The sequence below is a fragment of the Convolutriloba macropyga genome, chromosome 3, assembly GCF_964194025.1.
Source record: "Convolutriloba macropyga chromosome 3, txConMacr16.3, whole genome shotgun sequence".
NCBI classification, from domain to species: domain Eukaryota; kingdom Metazoa; phylum Xenacoelomorpha; order Acoela; family Convolutidae; genus Convolutriloba; species Convolutriloba macropyga.
Genome location: NC_134470.1, coordinates 15,714,078 through 15,735,741, shown reverse-complemented (window position 1 = coordinate 15,735,741; position 21,664 = coordinate 15,714,078). Strand labels below are relative to the sequence as shown.

The window sequence follows — 21,664 nt, the reverse complement described above, 5'->3', positions numbered from 1 at the left end:
CCATTGCATTTTCAGCTCTAATTTTAGTTATGTTATTGTACCAGCTGAGGACAATTGTTTGCAGTTTAATTCTCTGTAGTTTATTATTATAAAATAACCAGTAAATATGTGATTTATTTTATGTCATATTCCAAATTTGATAACACGTATAGTTCTCAAATTTTGTCGAAGCCAAGGACATGTGATATATGCATATTGCATGATTGGAAATATATACTAATTTATTGACCCTCATAAACTATCTTGTTCATCCGTTGACTTTTAACTACTCTTTGAGAAGATTTTTACCTCCGACTACTAAAAAGTCATTTATTCATATATGTTCACGCAACCCACTTTTGTTAACTCTAGTATTTTCACTCTTCCTCATTTTATTCTGCAACTCAGTTGGTTATCAAAACCTCCCATTTTGGACTAAGAATAATTTTTTTAGTGGAATTGCGTCAGCATTCCCTAACTAGAAAACAGAGTTGGAATCGCAACACAATTCCTTAGAAACTCTGGTAGCTGTAATCTCAAGCAACGCATTTCATAGTGGATTCGTGCCTCGGATCCAATAACATAAACTTGGTCAAGCAACCGCTCGTCAATTGTATACCTCACGTCCTGAGCTATCATATAGATATACAAGTATCCTGTTCGACAAACTTAATTTATTCTTTTGCAAAATTTAAATTAGTCGTAAAAAAGACAAAGTTAACATACTACTAAGAAACAAAACGGTTTTTTTCAAAAACATGAATTTTGCAGAAACAAATACCAGTCAAATTTTTTGAAAAAAATTCCAACAAATACTCAGTGCTGCTTCATTTTAAATGAAATGTGTTGCGAAACAAAAAATATCAAAAAAATTCAGATGAACGTTGAGATCAATAACTTTTCACGACTGTCAAAAACAGGGCAAATAAGGTTATAAGTTGGACAAAAGAAAAAAACTTACATCATTGTTTAGACGCAGACGCTGTTCTTGTTGAGGACTACCTAGACGCAATCGATGGGTGACGTGCGAGAGGAGCAACAGTCTCATCGAAAAAGCCATGAATAAAGCACAAGTGGATGCGGGCGTTGAGATTAATCATTTTTACAATAATTTAATGACCCTCATAATCTATCTTGTTCATCCGTTGACTTTTAACTACTCTTTGAGAAGAGTTTTAACTCCGACTACTAAAAAGTCATTTATTCATATATGTTCACGCAACCCAATTTTGTTAACTCTAGTATTTTTACTCTTCCTCATTTTATTCCTTAACTCAGTTGCTTATCAAAACTTCCCGTTTTGGACTAAGAATAGTTTGGTTAGTGGAATTTCGTCAGCATTCCCTAACTGGAAAACAAAGTTGGAATCGCAACACAATTCCTTACAAACTCTGGTAGCTGTAATCTCAAGCTATGCATTTCATAGTGGATTCGTGCCTCGAATCCAATAACATAAACTTGGACAAGCAACCGCTCTACAATTGTATACCTCACGTCCTGAGCTATCCAATAGATATACAAGTATCCTGTTGGACAAACCTAATTTATTCTTTTGCAAAATTTAAATAAGTCGTAAAAAAGACAAAGTTAAACATACAGCTAAGAAACAAAACGGTTTTTTACAAAAACGTGAATTTGCAGAAACAAATACCAGTCAAATTTTTTGAAAAAAATTCCAACAAATACTCAGTGCTGCTTCATTTTAAATGAAATGTGTTGCGAAACAAAAAAATATCAAAAAAATTCAGATGAACGTTGAGATCAATAACTTTTCACGACTGTCAAAAACAGGGCAAATAAGGTTATAAGTTGGACAAAAGAAAAAAACTTACATCATTGTTTAGACGCAGACGCTGTCCTTGTTGAGGACTACCTAGACGACAATCGATGGGTGACGTGCGAGAGGAGCAACAGTCTCATCGAGAAAGCCATGAATAAAGCACAAGTGGATGCGGGCGTTAAGATTAATCATTTTTTACAACAATTTATTGGCCCTCATAATCTATCTTGTTCATCGGTTGACTTTTAACTACTCTTTGAGAAGAGTTTTACCTCCGACAACTAAAAAGTCATTTATTCATATATGTTCACGCAACCCAATTTTGTTAACTCTAGTATTTTTACTCTTCCTCATTTTATTCCTTAACTCAGTTGCTTATCAAAACTTCCCGTTTTGGACTAAGAATAGTTTGGTTAGTGGAATTTCGTCAGCATTCCCTAACTGGAAAACAAAGTTGGAATCGCAACACAATTCCTTACAAACTCTGGTAGCTGTAATCTCAAGCTATGCATTTCATAGTTAATTCGTGCCTCGAATCCAATAACATAAACTTGGACAAGCAACCGCTCTACAATTGTATATCTCACGTCCTGAGCTATCACATAGATATACAAGTATCCTGTTGGACAAACCTAATTTATTCTTTTGCAAAATTTAAATAAGTCGTAAAAAAGACAAAGTTAAACATACAGCTAAGAAACAAAACAGTTTTTTACAAAAACATGAATTTGCAGAAACAATTACCATTCAAAATTTTTGACAAAAATTCCAACAAATACTCAGTGTTGTTTCATTTTAAATGAAATGTGTTGCGAACCAAAAAAAATCAAAAATTTCAGATGAACGTTATGATCAATAACTTTTCACAACTGTCAAAAACAGGGCAAATAAGGTTCAAGTTGGACAAAAGGAAAAAACTTACATCATTGTTTAGACGCAGACGCTGTCCTTGTTGAAGACGCCAATCGATGGGTGACATGCCAGAGGAGCAACAGTCTCATCGAAAAAGCCATGAATAAAGCACAAGTGGATGCGGGCGTTAAGATTAATCATTTTTTACAACAATTTATTGACCCTCAAAATCTATCTTGTTCATCGGTTGACTTTTAACTACTCTTTGAGAAGAGTTTTACCTCCGACTACTAAAAAGTCATTTATCCATATATGTTCACGCAACCCAATTTTGTTAACTCTAGTATTTTCACTCTTCCTCATTTTATTCTTCAACTCATTTCTTTATCAAAACCTCCCGTTTTGGACTAAGAATAGTTTGTTAGTGGAATTTCGTCAGCATGCCCTAACTAGAAAACAGAGTTGGAATCGTAACACAATTACTTAGAAACTCTGGTAGCTGTATTCTCAAGCTATACTTTTCATAGTGGATTCGTGCCTCGAATCCAATAACATGAACTTGAACAAGCAACCGCTCTCCAATTATCACATAGATATACAAGTATCCTGTTGGAAAAAACTAATTTATTCTTTTGCAAAATTTAAATAGGTCGTAAAAAAGACAAAGTTAAACATACTACTAAGAAACAAATCGGTTTTTTACAAAAACATGAATTTTGCAGAAACAATTACCATTCAAAATTTTTGACAAAAATTCCAACAAATACTCAGTGCTGTTTCATTTTAAATGAAATGTGTTGCGAACCAAAAAATATCAAAAAAATTCAGATGAACGTTAAGATCAATAACTTTTCACAACTATCAAAAACAGGGCAAAAAGGTTATAAGTTGGACAAATGAAAAAAAATTTCATCATTGTTTAGACGCAGACGCTGTCCTTGTTGAGGACTACCTAGACGACAATCGACGGGTGACGGGCAAGAGGAGCAACAGTCTCATTGAAGAAGCCATGATTAAAGCGCAAGTGGATGCGGGCGTTAAGATTAATCATTTTTTTACAACTGTGAAAAACAGGGCAAATAAGGCCAGCCAATTTTGGCACAAAAGCCGAGCAAAATACAGATTTGAGGCCTTACGCTCAAAGACGTCCTCTTCTGTATGACAAAACAACGGAGGAGAAAATCGCCTTCCATTCGAAGGAATTTAAGAAGAATTATTGTTGCGACGTAAAAAATCGTCATTGACAGACTGATATTACCTCCGGAAATTCAGCGAATATTAAATTCTCAAATGCAAAGAGCACCGGGAAGCCCACTAAAGCTCAGCCATTAACAACACGTAGCTGCAAACCGTCCGCAACTCCTAATACTTCCGCTGCTTCATCAACTTCAAGCCCTTTAACATCGAAAAAAAAACGAAACCGACGAGCTCCTGGCTACTATGGGTTTGAGAGTTCGATTTGTTCTGTGGTGGCCAGGAAGCCGCACCAATCACAAAACGTTCAAGACCAACTAATCCTGATATAGAGACTGTAATTCAAGAAGAGGCTTCACAACCCCAAATCGCAGAGAGATGTTTCGAATTACCTGTGGTCAATCCACCCGACCCGCGAATTCGACTGATTTCAAACTCTCCTCTAAACTATGAATATTACTATGCTGAATATGAACGAGAAATCAGAATGAGTGTTTGTGATGCAGAAATTCTAAATCAAAACAACTAAAAACCTCACGAAAAAATTTAAATTAAAATAATTAAAACAATTCCAGTTCCATTGTCTCTGTTTTATGTACCACTCATTCGTGATACATTTGTTGTTATTTTTGTGCATTTTAGTTCATTTCCATTGATAAAAAATATCATTTGTTGATTGAATTATATCTCATTCATTCGTGTCACGCTTGCTGTTAAAAAAATATGTTTAGTTTAATTCTTTTGTACATGCATTTCATTTAATCATTCAATTTGAATCTTGAAAAACCATCGCATTTTCACATCTAATTTTAGTTATGTTAATGTTCCAGTTTAATACAATTGCTTGCAGTTTATTTTTCTCTAATTTATTTTTTATAATAACCAGTAAACTTGTTATTTATATTATGTCATAATCCAAATTGATATTCCATATTCCATATTTCATTTATCATATATTTTCACGCAGCCCACTTTCGTTAACTCTTGTAATTTCACTCTTCTTCATTTTATTCTTGAATTCAGTTGCTTATCGAAACCTCCCATTTTGGACTAAGAATAGTTTTTTAGTGGAATTGCGTCAGCGTTCCCTAACTAGAAAACAGAGTTGGAATCGCAACACAATTCCTTGGAAACCCTATCGTTTCGGACAAACTGAACTTATTCTTTTGCAAAATTCAATATAATCGTAAATATGACAAGGTTAACATACTACTAAGAAACAAAACGGTTTATTACAAAAACATAAAATTTGTAGAAACAAATACCAGTGAAATTTTTTTGAAAAAAATTCCAACAAATACTCAGTGCTATTTCTTTTTAAACGAAATATATTACGAAAAAAAATATATTAAAAAAATTCTGATAAACGTTAAGATCAATAACTTTTCACAACTGTGAAAAACAAGGCAAAAAAGGTTATAAGTTGGACAAATGAAAATTTTTTACATCATTGTTTAGACGCAGACGCTGTCCCTTTTGAGAACTACTTAGACGACAATCGATGGGTGACGGGCGAGAGGAGCAACAGTCTCATTGAAGAAGCTTTGAATAAAGCACAAGTGGATGCGGGCCTCAGATGCAACAGCGACAAGAATAAGTCTGTGTCCCGTTTTATACTCCATCCCAAGCTCACAAACCCCATTCCTCGATCGGAGACCTCTCTAGAATTCAAGTTGGCAAGAAAAATGAGCAAAAGATCAAAAAAAGATATCTCAGAGGATTGTGAGATACGTTGGCGCCTAGGAGCATCGGTGTTCGTACATCACTCTCAACTACGGTTATTAAAGCACCCTGACTTCCCGAAGTCAAAGTAAGAAACAGCGATATAGCCAAATTTGGCAGAAAAGCAGAGCGAAATACACAATTTGTGGTAATGCGCTCAAAGACTTCCCCTTCCGTATGTTAAAACAACGGAGGAGAAAATCGCCTTCCAGTCGAAGGAATTAAAGTAGAACTATAGTTCCGACGTGAAAATTTGTCATTGACAGTAATAATACCTCCGGAATTTCTGCGGTTAGTAACATCTCAAAAGCAAAGAGCACCGGGAAGCCCACTAAACCTCAACCATTAACAACACGAAGCCGCAAACAATCCGCGACTCCTAATACTTTCGCTGTTTCATCAACTTCAAGCCCTTCAATATCGAAAGAAAAACGAAACCGACGAGCCCCTGGCTACTATGGGTTTGAGATTTCGTTTTGTTCTGTTCACAACCCCCAATCGCAGAGACAAATTTCGAATTGTCTGTGGTCAGTCCACCCAACCCGCGAGTTCGACTGATATCAAACTCTCCTCCAGTCTATAAATATGACTATGCTGAATAAGAGCGAGAAGTCATCCTTAGTGTCTTGGATGTAGGAAATCTAATTTGAAACACCCAAAAATTTCAATAACAATTTAATTTAAATTAATTAATACAAATCAATTTCATTGTCTCTGTTTTACGTACCACTCACAGGTGATACATTTGCTGTTATTTTGTGCATTTTAGTTCAATTTTTTTGATGAAAAAATCATGTGTTGATTCAATTATATCTCATTCATTCGTGTCACTTTTGCCGTTTAAAATTGTATGTTTAGTTCAATTTTTTGTACATGCATTTTTTTGTTCATTCAATTTGGATAATGAAAAACCATTGCAATTTCAGCTCTAGTTTTAGTTATGTTATTGTACCAGTGCAGTAAAATTGTTTGCAGTTTAATTCTCTATAGTTCATTTTTGTTAATAAACAGTAAATATGTGATTTATTTTATGTCATATTCCAAATCTGATAACACGTATTGTTCTCAAATTTTGTCGAAGCCAAGGGCATGTGATAGTTACACTATCTTGTTCATCCGTTGACTTTTAACTACTCTTTCAGAAGAGTTTTACCTCCGACTACTAAAAAGTCATTTATTCATATATGTTCACGCAACCTACTGTTGTCAACTCTAGTATTTTCATCATTTTATTCTCTTCTTCATTTTATTCTTGAATTCAATTGCTTATCAAAACCTCCTGTTTTGGACTACTAATAGTTTGTTAGTGGAATTGCGTCAGCATGCCCTAACTAGAAAACAGAGTTGGAATCGTAACACAATTACTTAGAAACTCTGGTAGCTGTATTCTCAAGCTATACTTTTCATAGTGGATTCGTGCCTCGAATCCAATAACATGAACTTAAACAAGCAACCATTCTTCAATTGTATACCTCACGATCTGAGCTATCACATAGATATACATGTATCCTCTTAGACAAACTGAGTTTATTCTTTTGCAAAATTTATTTTAATCGTAAAAAAGACAAAGTTAACGTACTACTAAGAAACAAAACGGTTTTTTACAGAAAAATGAATTTTGAAGAAACAAAAACCAGTCAAAATTTTCGAAAAAAAATAAAACAAATACTCAGTGCTTTTTCATTTAAAATGAAATGTGTTACAAACCAAAAAATATCAAAAGATTTCAGATAAACGTTAAGATCAATAATTTTTACAACTGTGAAAAACAGGGCAAATATGGCTATAAGTTTTATGAGAATGCTATAAATATACAATCAAGAATGTGGTAAAATATTCACACAGTGAAAAGACCATTGAAATAATAACTAATAATAAAATTAAATGAATAAACCAAGGACATTTCGTCTTTTAGCATTCGATGTTTTGAAGAATTAGAGATCCGGAGAATCGAGCTTTCTGAATTTCAAATTACACTAAAATTCAAAGACTAAACGCCAAAAACTAATTTTAATTCTTAATATTGACAACTTATATCCCTTACGATGAACTAAGACTTTTTGTAGTACCTGAAACTAAAATACAAACGAAAACGGAGAAAAAAATTGACAAAAAATGACAAATTCGGGCTAGTATGTGTACGTTTTAAAAAAACAAAAGTTTCTCTAGTTAGAAAGGCGTTCAGTGCATGAAATATCAAGGTAAATTTGCAAAAACACTAATTTTTTGTGAGAAAAAAATAAACCTGTTTCAATTTCCCCTTGAAACGCTTCAACTTCTGATGATTACATTTTAACAATTTTTTTCCTAGGGAAATTGAATTACAATCAGAAAATTTGAAAGCAATGGACCAAAAAAGATTAATAACGTTTACATATATGCGACAACACTGTTGCAAAAACACTGTTGGAAGCCAAAAAGGCATCCACTGCACACGAAGCATGATGAAAAAAGATTTCAGAAAGTTAGTAAACTAGGCGATTTAACTCAGTATTGCTTACAGGTCAAACGTCTTCTAGGTGTAAATACTATTTCTAATGAAGAGATAAGGAAATCGCAACAAATAACAAAAACTTTTTCTATGCGATTGAGGACATTGAAATAATCACAAAACAATAGGTAAGCCATGTGAAAGACATGAGAAACTGCAAGAAATTGGAAAAAGTTGCTTACAAAACTTCTTTGTTTTCTGCCCTATTTCTTAGTAATAAGACTGTTTTATACCAACAAATTTGTAATTAATTGGTGCCTAAACAACTTTATTCACTATAAATAATTGTTCAATTCCAAATGCACGTCCTGGAACAAAACCATAGCACCATAGCAGAAAATTGCGAAAACATACAAAACATCCAAAACAGAGTAAAAAACCTCCCTATTAGCATAAAACTGAAAAATATCCCATAAACATTGAAACACAATGTAACCAAGGCTACAATTATTACTAACATAGCCAGCAAATTGTCAGAAAATAGTGGCAGCTATGTAGATCATCAAAAAGAGAGTAAATTAAACAGACCAAAAAAACTTTTCTCTTGTCCTTATCACTTTGAATTAAAGTTAAAAAAGTAAATTTGAGAGTGAGGACGCCTTTTTGAGAGTGAGGTAAGTCATGTGTGATCAAAATTTTATTTACGCAATCAAAAATTATCTCGGTTCACTAGGAATACAAAACGATGTCACGGACGGAATTGGGTTAAAATTGCATGAACAAATGAACAGAAAGCCAATTTGAAGTGGTTGTTATCTCATTTCGTCATAACAAAAATCCTAATGACAAAAAAAACATAGAAGGAGAAGTCCTCACCTACAATTCAAAGAATTTTCGTAGACTAGACAAAAAACTAGACATAGAATGGACTTTAAATGAATTGTTTAAGCTATTTAGAAAAATTGTCTATCATAAAAAAATCGTAAAAACAAAAAAAAAGTAAAAAAAAACAAGGTCAAGATGCCGTATGAGAACAAAAAACCGATAGGTGAAAAGCGAAAGCGAATTTTTGTTCAATTAACATTTTTTCACTCTACTTCCAAATTCCGGTGAAAAAAATCACGGCGAAAAACCTTTTGCCTTTTTGCTCCACTTTCTGTTTTGGCATAACCAAAATGACTCTTCCAAAATGTGTAAACATTTCATAAAGAAAGACAACCCCCCACACAATTCAAATTCTTTCAGTCGTATAAACACAGCAGAGCAAATCCTGAAACAATTTAAAGATTTTCTATTGACTAAACTGAAAACTAGACCTAGAATGTACTATGAATGCGTTGGAAAAATCATTCACGAAAAACCGATCAAACAAATTGAAACAACACTAAAAATCTAAATCAAAAGTGAGCAAAAATTCCGCAGAACATTTCTGCAAGTGAGCAAAACATCACAATCAGGAAACAAATTATTGTCGATAACCCGTTTTGTCACTCTACTTTGAAATTGGAGTGAAAAAATTCTCACAAATTACACAATCTATCAGCCTCCAAACCTGGCATAATAAACCACATGCTAAATCACATTAATCATTTTGAAACATTAACGGGAAAAAATTTTGGAAAAGTTTCTAAGAAGACAAAACGCTAAAACGTTTTATAAACACTTCTTTACAACATGCGACTCCAAAACGGATATAATTCAAGTTTCCTGAAGTTTCCTGTCTATCCAAAATGGGGAACTTTTAAGAACAACATATGGAATATCTATATATCAATGGTTGCTTATTGAAGCCTATAGCTAAAAGCACAAAATAAAACAAAATTGGAGAAAATTTTTTAAAAAGACAAACGTGGAAGAAACTTTCAAAAACTACTCAATTTTATTTAAAAAAACAACTCAAAAATAAAACCTACTAAACGTGGGAAGAATTGCTCTTGAACGATTAGTGGGAGCTCTAATCAATTACAGCCTGCTTCAGTCAGACGGGGGAGGGAGAGCCTAGATGGGACCAAGAGGTTCAATAGTGGGCTTCAAATAACCACATTAGAGGTTAACATATACCACTATTAAGATTTAAAGTGAAAAATGGCACCAATTTCTACGCACTTGATTCTTAGTATTAAATTGCCACCAACTGAGTTCAGCTGCATGAAATTGTGATTGAGAGAAAGAATTTTAGATCACGCGAAACGCAAAAGTCAAGGGCGTAAAAGTCATTTGAAAAGTCAAATGGGTCAAGCAAAATTTTTGCGTAAAGACACACGTTTACAATATTTGCTTCTCTACGAGAGCAATTAAACAACAAGGTCGACAAAAAATAATATATTTTCAATTGAAAGACATCGAAAAAAATGAAACAATTACTCGGAACTACAGAACTCCCGAACTGCTCTTAGAAATTGAAAAAGAACGCAAAACCGCTAAAAAATGGTCCAATAAGGCATATTTTCGAAAATTTATTGAAACGATGTTACTTGCTCCAGATGGTCTAAAACGCTTCTAAATGCACTTTTTTAGAGATCACTCGAAAATGAAGAGCGAAAGCGTGGAAAAGTCACTTGAAAAGTCAAAGAATGTTCTAGAAGAAAAGCTCACTGTGGTACGGTTGTACCATAATTTAGTTCCCATTTAGTAAATTGTACTTAATTAATTTATACTTGTCCTTGTAAAACTAAAAGTCAATGTTCACATAATTATAAATTACCGCCGACTAAAAAGTCATTATTTCATACTGTTCACACCTACCACTTTTACTCAACTATTCATTCTTTTGAATCTTCTTACTGAATTCAGTCGTTCACAATCTAATCTCTTTTCCACTAGATAAAAACTTAGCGGATTTGAAGGAGAAATCCATCACCATTTAAATTGTCTACATTCGCACCGCGATTGTAGTTAATTCTAAAAGTAACAATCCAATTGACGTTGGAAACTTGGATTCGTACCTCGAATCCATACATCTAAATCTGAGTGGATTCGCAGCACGATTGTACCCTATAGTCAGGGTTATCACATGGCGCAGTCAGCTACAAAAGAACGCGCACTCTTGGGAATCGAGCCCTTTTGGGAGAAACCGACGTTGGAGCCTCCATTGCAGTGGGACAGATGGCAGGTCATGCTAAAGTTAGCCATCATGGCTAAAGAAGGAATATCAATCGATACTCTTCTTGAGGACCCCCCAGAAAAAGTTACCCTTCCCCCAGAACCAATCTACGAGGAGGACGTTCAAAACAGCACTGCTCAAAGCGAAAGAGACAGACGTACTAGGAATGAACAGCTAAAAAACTCATGGCTTAACCGATGCCAGAAAGCAGAACTTGTGGGCATACTATGTGGGGAAAAGCCTTGGAAATACTGTGACAGTAAAGCAGTATCCCTAACGTATCTCAGCCTGGGAGTTGAAGGAAGACGAATTTTTGGTTCACAAGAACCAAGTATCCAAATTGACAGAGTGACCATGAAAGTTCTATGGGAATGCCTTGATGAAGTGTTCACCAAACAAAGGAATATTATATTTGACAGATATACATTTCTATCCCGAAAACAAATGAAAGGCGAACCAGTGGAAAAGTTCTACGGGTGCCTTCGGGAACTTTCCCTAAATTGTGATTTGGGAAGCCGTGAGGAATCGATAATACGGGACGTGTTTTTTGCTAACATGCAAGATGGAGAAATTCAAAGAGAATTGCTAAAAGAAACACGAGAACCTAAAAAAGCTCTCGAAATAGCGATCAGTATCGAAATGGGCATACAAACACAACTTAAAATCTCTGGAACCGCAACCAACAATTCAACTAATGAAGTTCACTCGATAAACAATATCCAAGGACCGTGGAATAGAAAGCGACCATCTACAAATCAATTCGTAAAACCGACAATCTGTCCGAATTGTGGATATGGTTGGACTCCATCTCATAGACAAAATTGTCCCGCCCGTGGGAAAATATGTAAAAATTGTGGAATCTCTAACCATTTCGCTAAGGTTTGTCGCAAAACAAAACAAGCTAACAAACCCAGATCTCGAGTAAATTACGTAGATGACTCAATTTCGGAAGCGGCTACAGTCGGCACCACGACATCAGTGACCGAACAAGTAAACAATATTAGCAAACTCCTACAACAAAAGAGCATATACGATGCCAATTACGATTCCGACTACGATGATTACGATGACAATTGTGTAGCGGCAATTTCATACAATACCGACGCTCGCGAGGTAGAACCCGTAAATTTGGACATTCGAGTTGGAAATACAAGCACCAAAGCATTGGTGGATTCAGGCAGTGTTTGTACGATTGTTAACAAAAGTCTAGCAGACAAAGTGGTATTGGAATGCAAAGATAGTTATTGGATACAGTCCCCCGAAATCCATGACTTAAAAACTTTCTCCAATGACATAATCAAGATAAAAGGTATAATCAAGACATCAATAAAGTGCAACGACTGGATAGCCTCAGATGTTGATGTAACTGTCGTCGAAGATGGTCACCGACCAATCATTGGACGAGACCTTTTCCCAAAATTAGGTTTCTCAGTAATTCAATCAAAACAAGTGGCAAACATTGATCAAAATCAATGCCCAATTAAGCGACAAATTTCTTTTGACTTTCCCGAACTCATCACCCGTGTCGGTAAATCTTTAAAACATTCAGTAAAGTCTACATTTCATAATGAATTTACACCTACTCATCAAAAAGGAAGACGAGTACCTATTAATTTACAACCATTAGTTAACATAGAACTCCAAAAATTACTTGATGAAAAACACTTTATCAAATTAAATAGTTGTTCCGGCAAAAACTTCATCTCACCTATAGTTATTACAGTTAAAAGAGATAAAACAGTTAAATTAGCACTAGATTCAAAAATTTTAAATAAATCTATTCACAAAAACAAATATCAAATGCCAAATATTGATAATTTGATTGACACAATTCAGCAAAATTTAAACACATCCGCATCACAAGAAACAGCATATTATTCCACACTGGATTTGAAGTACGCATACAGTCAACTTAAATTAGATCCGGAAACGGCCAAACACTGTAACTTTAATATTATCAGCGGTGAGAGAACGGGAACATATCGGTTCATTACAGGTTTCTACGGTTTAACTGACATGCCAGCAGCTTTCCAAAAAGTAATGGACTATACTTTAGTCGGACTAAAAAATACTTACTGCTTTCTAGATGACATTATAGTAGTTAGCCGTGGGTCTAAAGAAGACCACTTAAAACTTGTTTACCAGTGCTTAAAAAAATTAGATGAGGATAACCTACGAATCAACTTACCTAAATGTCATTTTGCAAAAACCGAAATAGTATGGTTAGGACATAAATTCAGTCAATCTGGAATAGCCCCACTTGAGTCAAAAACAGCAGCAATCGCATCTCTAACAGCACCTAAAAATTTAAAACAACTCCGATCATTTTTAGTTTCTGTACATTACCTTGGTAAATTCATTCCTAACTTATCTCAATGTTGTCATCCTCTTCGTCCATTATTAAAAAAGAACACAAAATTCATTTGGAACATAGAACACGATACACATTTCCAAGCAATTAAAAATAGAGTAGCAAACGCCACAGAAAACACACATTACAATCCTCACTTGGAAACGCGGATCAAATGCGATGCTTCTAGAGCAGGATTAGGAGCAGCACTAGAACAACGTTCACCTACAGGTTGGCATACGGTTGCATTTGCATCTCGATTCCTTAACTCCAATGAGGAACGTTATAGCATTAATGAACTTGAATTACTAGGTGTTGTGTGGTCCGTCGAATATTTTAAATATTATTTATTTGGCAAATCATTTACAATCATCACAGATCATCGAGCATTACTCTCAATTATGAAAGAACACAGATCAAACAAATCTTATAATAGTAGATTAACACGATGGATTGATCGTCTTTTACCTTTTGACTTTAATATTGAACATATCCCCGGTGCAAAAATGGGACTGGTAGATTATATTTCTCGCCAACCAAATCAGAAAGCAAAAGTTACAAACAAATATGACGAGGAATTTGCGGTAGCAACAATTACCCGGATTCGTGACGCAATTGCAGCAATTTATGTAAATACCACACCACAAACCTGTCAATCACGACACTTTAACAGCGTCATTACCACACATTCCACACGTGCCTCACATCCTCGCTCAACAAACTATTCCAATTTGCTTTCTGCCATTAATCGAAATACAAATCAGTTGCTCTTTAAATACTCTGCAAACGCAGCACAATTTCAATCTCATTCTAATACCAGTGCAAACTCAACTCAAAACCAGTCACAAATAAACACTACATCTAACCGCACTCATATCCACGTAATTGAATATCACGAAATGAGTACTTCTCCTTCACACAGCCGAAACCCGCAAACTCCCCCTACCCACAGCCGAGTGACATTTCAATCCACTCCAAATTCAGGAACGACCCGATCTTCAACTGAGGGACACCCTTCTCCTAGTGTCGAATTGTCAAAAGAAGAGGTGTTTGAGAACAACCTGACACAATTGTTCACAAAAGGTTTTCTGGCAGTACTGACCAGCAAGGACGCAGTTCTGAAAGAAGTACGGGACTGCATACTTCAAGATGACCCCCAGAGATGCAAGTAAGTCAACCCGTACCTCTTCTCGTACTGGCGAGACTTGCACGTCCGCTCAGGATGTGTTTGTGTGGACGAACGCGTTGCGATTCCACACTCCATTCAAGACGCGGTGTTGGAAAGCCTCCACTTAACGCATCCAGGAAGTTGGGGGATGATAACGCTTGGCCAATACGCGTTCTGGCCGTATATGCACCGCGAAATTCTAAATAAAGCGGCCACGTGCAAACCATGCACGGATATTGGTAAGAACCTTAAACCTGTTATTCCGGTGTCTAATTGGAAACCTTTATTGCCATGTACAGAACAAAATGAAGAAATACAGATTGACTTTGGAGGTCCTATCACGAATGAAAAAGATCAAGACACATATTTTCTTGCATGTATTGATCGTTTTTCCAAATATCCTTCTGTAGAAGTATTTGATAAAGCTAATGGACCAAACGTACTAAAATTTTTAGACGATTACATTCAAACACACGGTGTTCCCCGAGATATTAGACCTTATCAAGCACGATGTTTAATAGGTTATAAAGTTAAAAACTTTTGCAAACAACACAATATTAACATACTACCTGCCCCTCTAAATGATCATAGAGCCATAGGATTAGTGGAGCGTTTGATACAAACAATTAAAAGACGCTTAGGCTGCATGAAATTAGACAATAGAAATAAAACATTCACAATTAAAGAAGCAATAAAGTCAATTGTATATCAATTACGTATATGTAAACAAAAGACTACAAATGTAACACCTTTCCAAGCACACTTTGGACGTAAGCCAAACACACCACTAAGCAATATAAGTACAACACCTAAATCGTCTAATCTGTCATATGAAAACATTCTTCACCACTATTTAGACGCCGACACTGTCCCTGTGGAGGACTACTTGGATGAAAATGGATGGGTGACGGGAGACAGAAGCGACATACTGATTGAAGAGGCAATGCAACGGGCACAAGTTGACGCCGGACGCCGCTAAAACTGCGAACACAACAAATCTGTCTCTCGCTTCATATTACATCCCAAACTGAATAACCCCATCCCCAGATCGGAAAAGTCACTGGATTTGAAGCTCGCTCGCAAGGTGACTAAACGTTCCAAACGAGACCTCCGCGGTCTTTGGGAAACACTGGCACCAGGAAGTACGGTTGTTCGTACATCAGATACGACAACCGTCATCAAAGAACCAGGAGTACCTGAAGTAAGCGTTCGCAATAGCGATATTGCTAAATTCGGTACTCGCGCCGAAAGGAACACTGAACTCTGGCAATATGCACAGCGTCGACCCCTCCCTTACGATAAAACTACGGAAGAGAAAATCGCGCAGCACACGAAGGAACTAAAGAAGAAATTCCGCGGGGAGATAAAAATTCGACACCGCCCAACACAGTCAGATGCCGCATCGGGTGTGTCATCTGCCAACAGCAACATTTCAAAAGCAATGTTGACACGAAAACCAAGAAAGCCTCAAGTCGGGGGAAAACGATCACGCAACACATCGGTGAGTATGAATACGTCAAATACATCGTCTGTTGCTGCCCCTTCCGTGACGTCTTCAACCACGTCTCCTTCGAATACTAGTTCTAAACGAAACCGACGAGCTCCAGACTATTACGGATTCGAAAGCTCGGTCAATTCGGTTAGTGATGATTCAACAGCTCCGGTTTCCAAGAAACCGAAACGAACAAACCCGGTGATCGAAACAATCCTCCATGAAGAAGCTACAAGGCCGCCAGTTCCCGAAACAGACTACGAATTGACGATTACCAGCCCCTCTGCACCAACACCAGTGGGAACTTGGTCCCCTGAAGAATACAATTACGACGATTACGCTCGTGAAGTTAGCATGAGTGTATTCGATGCAGAAAACCAAATTTAAACCAAAACTATTTCAAATTGTCATTGTTAACTTATTAACTTAGTTCCAATCTGCAATTGTTAAAACTCATTTCGAAATTGCCCTGCTTTTCCACTCATTTCATGTTTTCGTTTAATTTTATTTCTCATTGTGTGTTAGTTCTCCATTCCTTTAATTTGATGTTGCAATTGTAACGCTAATCTGCGTATTATAAAATTGGATGGATTTGAATCACGTTTGTGAATTAATTTATATCGCGTGCATAAAATTTACTGCATATGTTGTCAATTTCCGTTATGTTCGTTCTTTCTTACATTTGAGACTCGAATACACTAATCCTACGGCACTCATTAATCGTTCCTCATTATGTATACTATCTATAATAACCAGTACATATTTTAATATTATTCTAAATTTTATACTGATGCAGTTTAAAATTTTTTGTTCAGCGCAGGATATGTGGTACGGTTGTACCATAATTTAGTTCCCATTTAGTAAATTGTACTTAATTAATTTATACTTGTCCTTGTAAAACTAAAAGTCAATGTTCACATAATTATAAATTACCGCCGACTAAAAAGTCATTATTTCATACTGTTCACACCTACCACTTTTACTCAACTATTCATTCTTTTGAATCTTCTTACTGAATTCAGTCGTTCACAATCTAATCTCTTTTCCACTAGATAAAAACTTAGCGGATTTGAAGGAGAAATCCATCACCATTTAAATTGTCTACATTCGCACCGCGATTGTAGTTAATTCTAAAAGTAACAATCCAATTGACGTTGGAAACTTGGATTCGTACCTCGAATCCATACATCTAAATCTGAGTGGATTCGCAGCACGATTGTACCCTATAGTCAGGGTTATCACACTCACAATGGTCAAGCAAAAAATTTTGCATAAAAAGACCAACACGTTCACAATAACTGCTATGAATTCGTTCAAGAGCAAATAAAAACTGCTTTAACAAAATGCAGCATGTGAACATTGATAGTCATTAGATTTCACGTGCATTGGCCTTTACATCCCGTTTCTTATACACTCCAAAAAATGTTGATAAAAAAGACGCCCCATAACAATTCAAACTTTTTGAATTTAAAAAACAAACCAACAGAAGGCCAATAAGATTTTTCAATCGTTCGATTTTGTGCCTTACGTTTCACTCCAAAAATTTACTTTAAATAATACAATTATCCTTTAGTCCCCTTCGAGCGGTATAAACCTCAAAAAAAAACAATACTCCTCTTCGAGTCGTAAAGACCCAGGAACACCGCAATACAGCTACGCGCAGCGTACAGCTATAAAAACATCGATGAAATCAATGCCCTTGCTTCGCGGCTTTTAATAGATGAGGCTGCAACGTTAAAAAGTCTTCGCTCTTTTGCTCGGTGGTTTGTCGACGCAGACCTCTTTGCGCACGCAGACACTTTTGACTCTTCGCAAAATAGAGTTTGTTCCATTAACATTTGTGTAACATGAATGTAGCTAAGATGTTGCCAGCGGAGCACTGTTCGACTAACACTACCGCACGCTCCTAGTATTGAGAGTTGTGTTGTGTGACTGATAGCTAAGTTCTGTCTGTTGTTCAAAACGCCTTGTGTCACGCTCATCTAACGCAAAATTTTATTCACTCTAATTTTGCCATCAATTTTGAGTTGTTCAGTCTCCACACTGTTTGCAAAAATTGCTAAAACTATTGCGTGAGAAATTAAATGTAAAAAGGTAAAAATTACTTGAATCTGCAAACAGCAACCCACACGTCGGGCATTGCACTGTTTGATGGACTGCCTGATTGCTAAAGAACGCAAAGCTTGCAAGATTTGTGTGTCATCAATCTCAAGGGACAGCCTTTTCACCAGCATTCAAACTTTGAACAATTACGCCAACAAAGTTCTCGTTTGCCCAGTAAAACAACCTATCCAAATATTCTCTATTTTGTAATTGACAAATACAAATGTACATATATACAATTGCTGCTGAATAGACAATTTACAGATTTCTATTTGAGTTTCTCAACTAAGTTTTCAATTCACTTAGTGTCCTGCTTAGGTGCAGATGTAGGTGGTGTTGAGGAGGGTGTCTGAATCTCTCTCAGAATTGTGGTCTCGAATGTCTTCAACATGGCCAGCTCTTGCTCCAGTTCATCCTCGGTGTAAAGAGGAGCATCATCGTCTTCACTCCCATTCAGTGTCATCGATGCTAACTCCTCGATCTCACTTGCTTTCACTGGTTTGAAGTCTTCAGAGACCAGTTCCTTCTGTAAACCACAAAACAAATACAACTATGTGCAATGAGAAAATTCTCGGTATTTTCAAATTTTTTAAGCGCGTGTGTAAAATTAATGCGTTTTTGCATTAACAAGACGTATATGAAATTATACCAGAATACAGCAATTAAAGCTATCTTGTCTGTTGGGAGCAGCACAGCAGCATGGAAATCTAATTCACGCAAAGTAATTTGTTGCAACTTTTAATATATTTTCATGCAAATGTTGTCCAGTTGGGTGGTCAACTTTCTTGAGCTTAGTTTGCGGTTCTATCCATCATACTGCTGCCATATATATATATATATATATATATATATATATATATATATATATATATAAATGCGCCAAATTGACAGCTACCAAATTATGTTATCAGACGCGCGTCCATTTACATACTCTCTCCAATGCCAGTTTTCATTTAAATTGTTTAACTATTTGATCTGATCGAAGATGCACAAATTGGTGGCTTTACCTTTATCCGCTCCTTTTTCCTTTTTTCCAACAGCTGCAGCATCTGCATTCTATGATAGGCCTAGAAACAAAGAACTTCATAAAATCACTTAAAACAACTTTATAGAACAACGAAGTCCCCCCGGGTTTTTACAATTTATTAGCACCCTGCATAGAATACTGAAGTAGTCTCAAACGACGTTCACATTAAAGTTAAATCTGTGTATTTCTAACTAAAATGCCCACGTATAAGTTAGCTCGCACACTTATGAAATTTGGTCAAGGATAAAGTAGACATGTGTTAGTGAGTGAGTGAGTGATGATCTAACAAGTCGCTTGATGTGTTCAGCTCTGTCCGCCAGCATCTTCTGGTTGGCACGCATGAAGAACTTGTCCAAAGCAGCATCCTTCTTGGCAGCCTTGTGCGCCAAATTGGGTTCTACATTCAGAAAAAATTTAAAAAGACAAGATTTCCTTTGAAGTTTATACACAAGGTTGTATAATAAAAGGTAGCGCATGATTATAATTGTACTACATAACAATGGCAAAATTTATTATAAATATCTGTTACTGTGTTATGAAATTAACAAACGTAAACACAGTTAAATTCAGGTTGAGTACTTCTGTTAATTCACTCGAGACTCTCAAACAGAATCTACGCATGTACATTTTAGGTGGCTTCTAATATTTGATTTCATGTATCTCGCAGAGTCTTCTACAAGTTACTCAATTGAAAAAATCGTTTTCTGAAGTATAAGAGTTTTGTAGAATTTCTTATTTTTTTCCAGATCATTCGTTCGAATCGTTAAATTTTGGTAAATGGGGAGCTTTCCGTTTTAAAATTTTTGAAATTAACGAAGCGTCATACTTTTAAATTGAGTGAATGAAGTGTCATTCTGCAAAGTTAACATTTTTACTGCAGCAAGTTTTTACTACTCAGTTGGAGTCGGAAAGTCAAATCGGTCAAGCAAACATTATTGCATAAGCCGACTAACGTCAGGCGAATTGCTCTCAAACGACCGGCGAGTGGTTGGCTTCGGTAGTAGCCAGCTGGGGCTTAGGGATGCTAGCATTTGGGGTCGTGTGAGCGGAATGGGGGGTCAAGCGAAGGGGGGGGGGTTGGGGGTTGTGGGAGAGTCGGACGATAGGGGTGTCCATATAGTCAGGTTGTAGGGGGGTTGACATAGAGGGGGGGGGGGGGGGGGGTTGACCGAGGGGTTATTCAAATTAAAAACCGCCCCTCACAACCTGAAATTGACTCCTGAAAACAGTTAACAGTTTCGGTGACTTGCATACTTATAGACTAGTAAGACTAGTAAGGCTCTAAAAGAGCAGCTCGGCCACTTAATACCCTCGGAGCGCTGTTAATTCGTTTTCGAGGACAAAAGTCAATTGGTTCAGACGAAAAATCGGTCAAGCGAAAAATGGCTTAAAAATATCCGCAGAATACCGGAAACGACTCGAAGAGTATTGCAACTTAATTGCTAGCCTAACCCAACATAAAATAAGAAATATCAAAGAAAAAAATAACGAAGAACTTAATAGCCTAATCAAACTGTAGACAAAGTTTTAAAAATGAGGGAGTGGTAGGTGGGGGGAGGGGTAGGTAGTGGATGGGGGCAGGTAGGTGATGTCTGTAGTTTGAATAGGGAAAAAAGACTGTTATGGGACGAAAACTTCTTAAAATGACCTTTTGACCTTAAGTATTACAAGTAGTTCCTAATTACTATATATTAGAAACTAAGCTACCCTTAGTCTAAAAATCGGAAACAGAAGTCAACGTTCTAAAACAGAAGCCAATGTTCGCAAACAATAACCAAAAGTTCAAGTCATGAACAAATTGCGATAGCTAGAAATCAACATGTAGAATCTCAATACTCCTCTTCGAGTCGTAAAAAGACCACAGGACTAATATAATTGCTACAAATTTGTCTGAGAGCAGTTAAAAAGACATACGACTGCAATACTTGCTACATACTTCTATCTAGAGCAATTAAAAACATACCCGGCAGATTGCCGGAAAATAGCCGCCGTTGATTCCAATAAGCATGATTGGGATTGAACGAATGGAATATATTGAAAAAAAAAAAGATTTTTGTACAAAAATAATTTTTAAGTCCGATTTATTTTGATGGCATTTCGTAGTTGAACATACTTCTGTTTCTTAGAGAGAGGCTACAGGCGCTACTATCAACACCAATAAGCATTAGAGGTGGTAACTAAGACTTATAGGAACGACGTTCAAATAGCGGGCATCTAAAATTGGGCTTTATGGGTTTATCCCGTTTCTATTTCTGACTTCAATTTTTTATACCGACTCTGTTCATTTTGAATTGCTTTGCTTAGCAACTATGTTCAAATTCACTTTTAGCAGAATGAGAGAAGAGAGCAACTAGCCTAGAAAAGTCAAAAAGATTTCACGCAAAATGTCGAAAAAGCGGCAAAATGGTAAAGCGAAAAAAAGTTTGACGAAGTAAAAAAACATAGCAGGACAAGTCCTGACGT

General features: G+C 36.2%; 1 protein-coding gene across 2 annotated transcripts in view; it reads right to left on the bottom strand.

Annotated features, from left to right (window-relative positions):
- Positions 1–21,664, bottom strand: part of LOC142335994 (cilia- and flagella-associated protein HOATZ-like) — a 138,852-nt gene that overhangs the window by 98,003 nt on the left and 19,185 nt on the right. The window contains exons 4-6 of one of the 2 annotated variants that reach the window (XM_075384432.1): positions 19,489–19,598; positions 19,182–19,241; positions 18,357–18,700 (exon numbers count right to left, since the gene is read on the bottom strand). The exons of the other annotated variant lie outside the window; for it this stretch is intronic. Of the exons in view, the coding sequence (XP_075240547.1) occupies positions 18,473–18,700; positions 19,182–19,241; positions 19,489–19,598 (398 nt within the window). The 3' untranslated portion in view covers positions 18,357–18,472. Of the gene's footprint in view, positions 1–18,356; positions 18,701–19,181; positions 19,242–19,488; positions 19,599–21,664 lie in introns of those variants that run through there. 2 annotated transcript variants of the gene reach the window in all.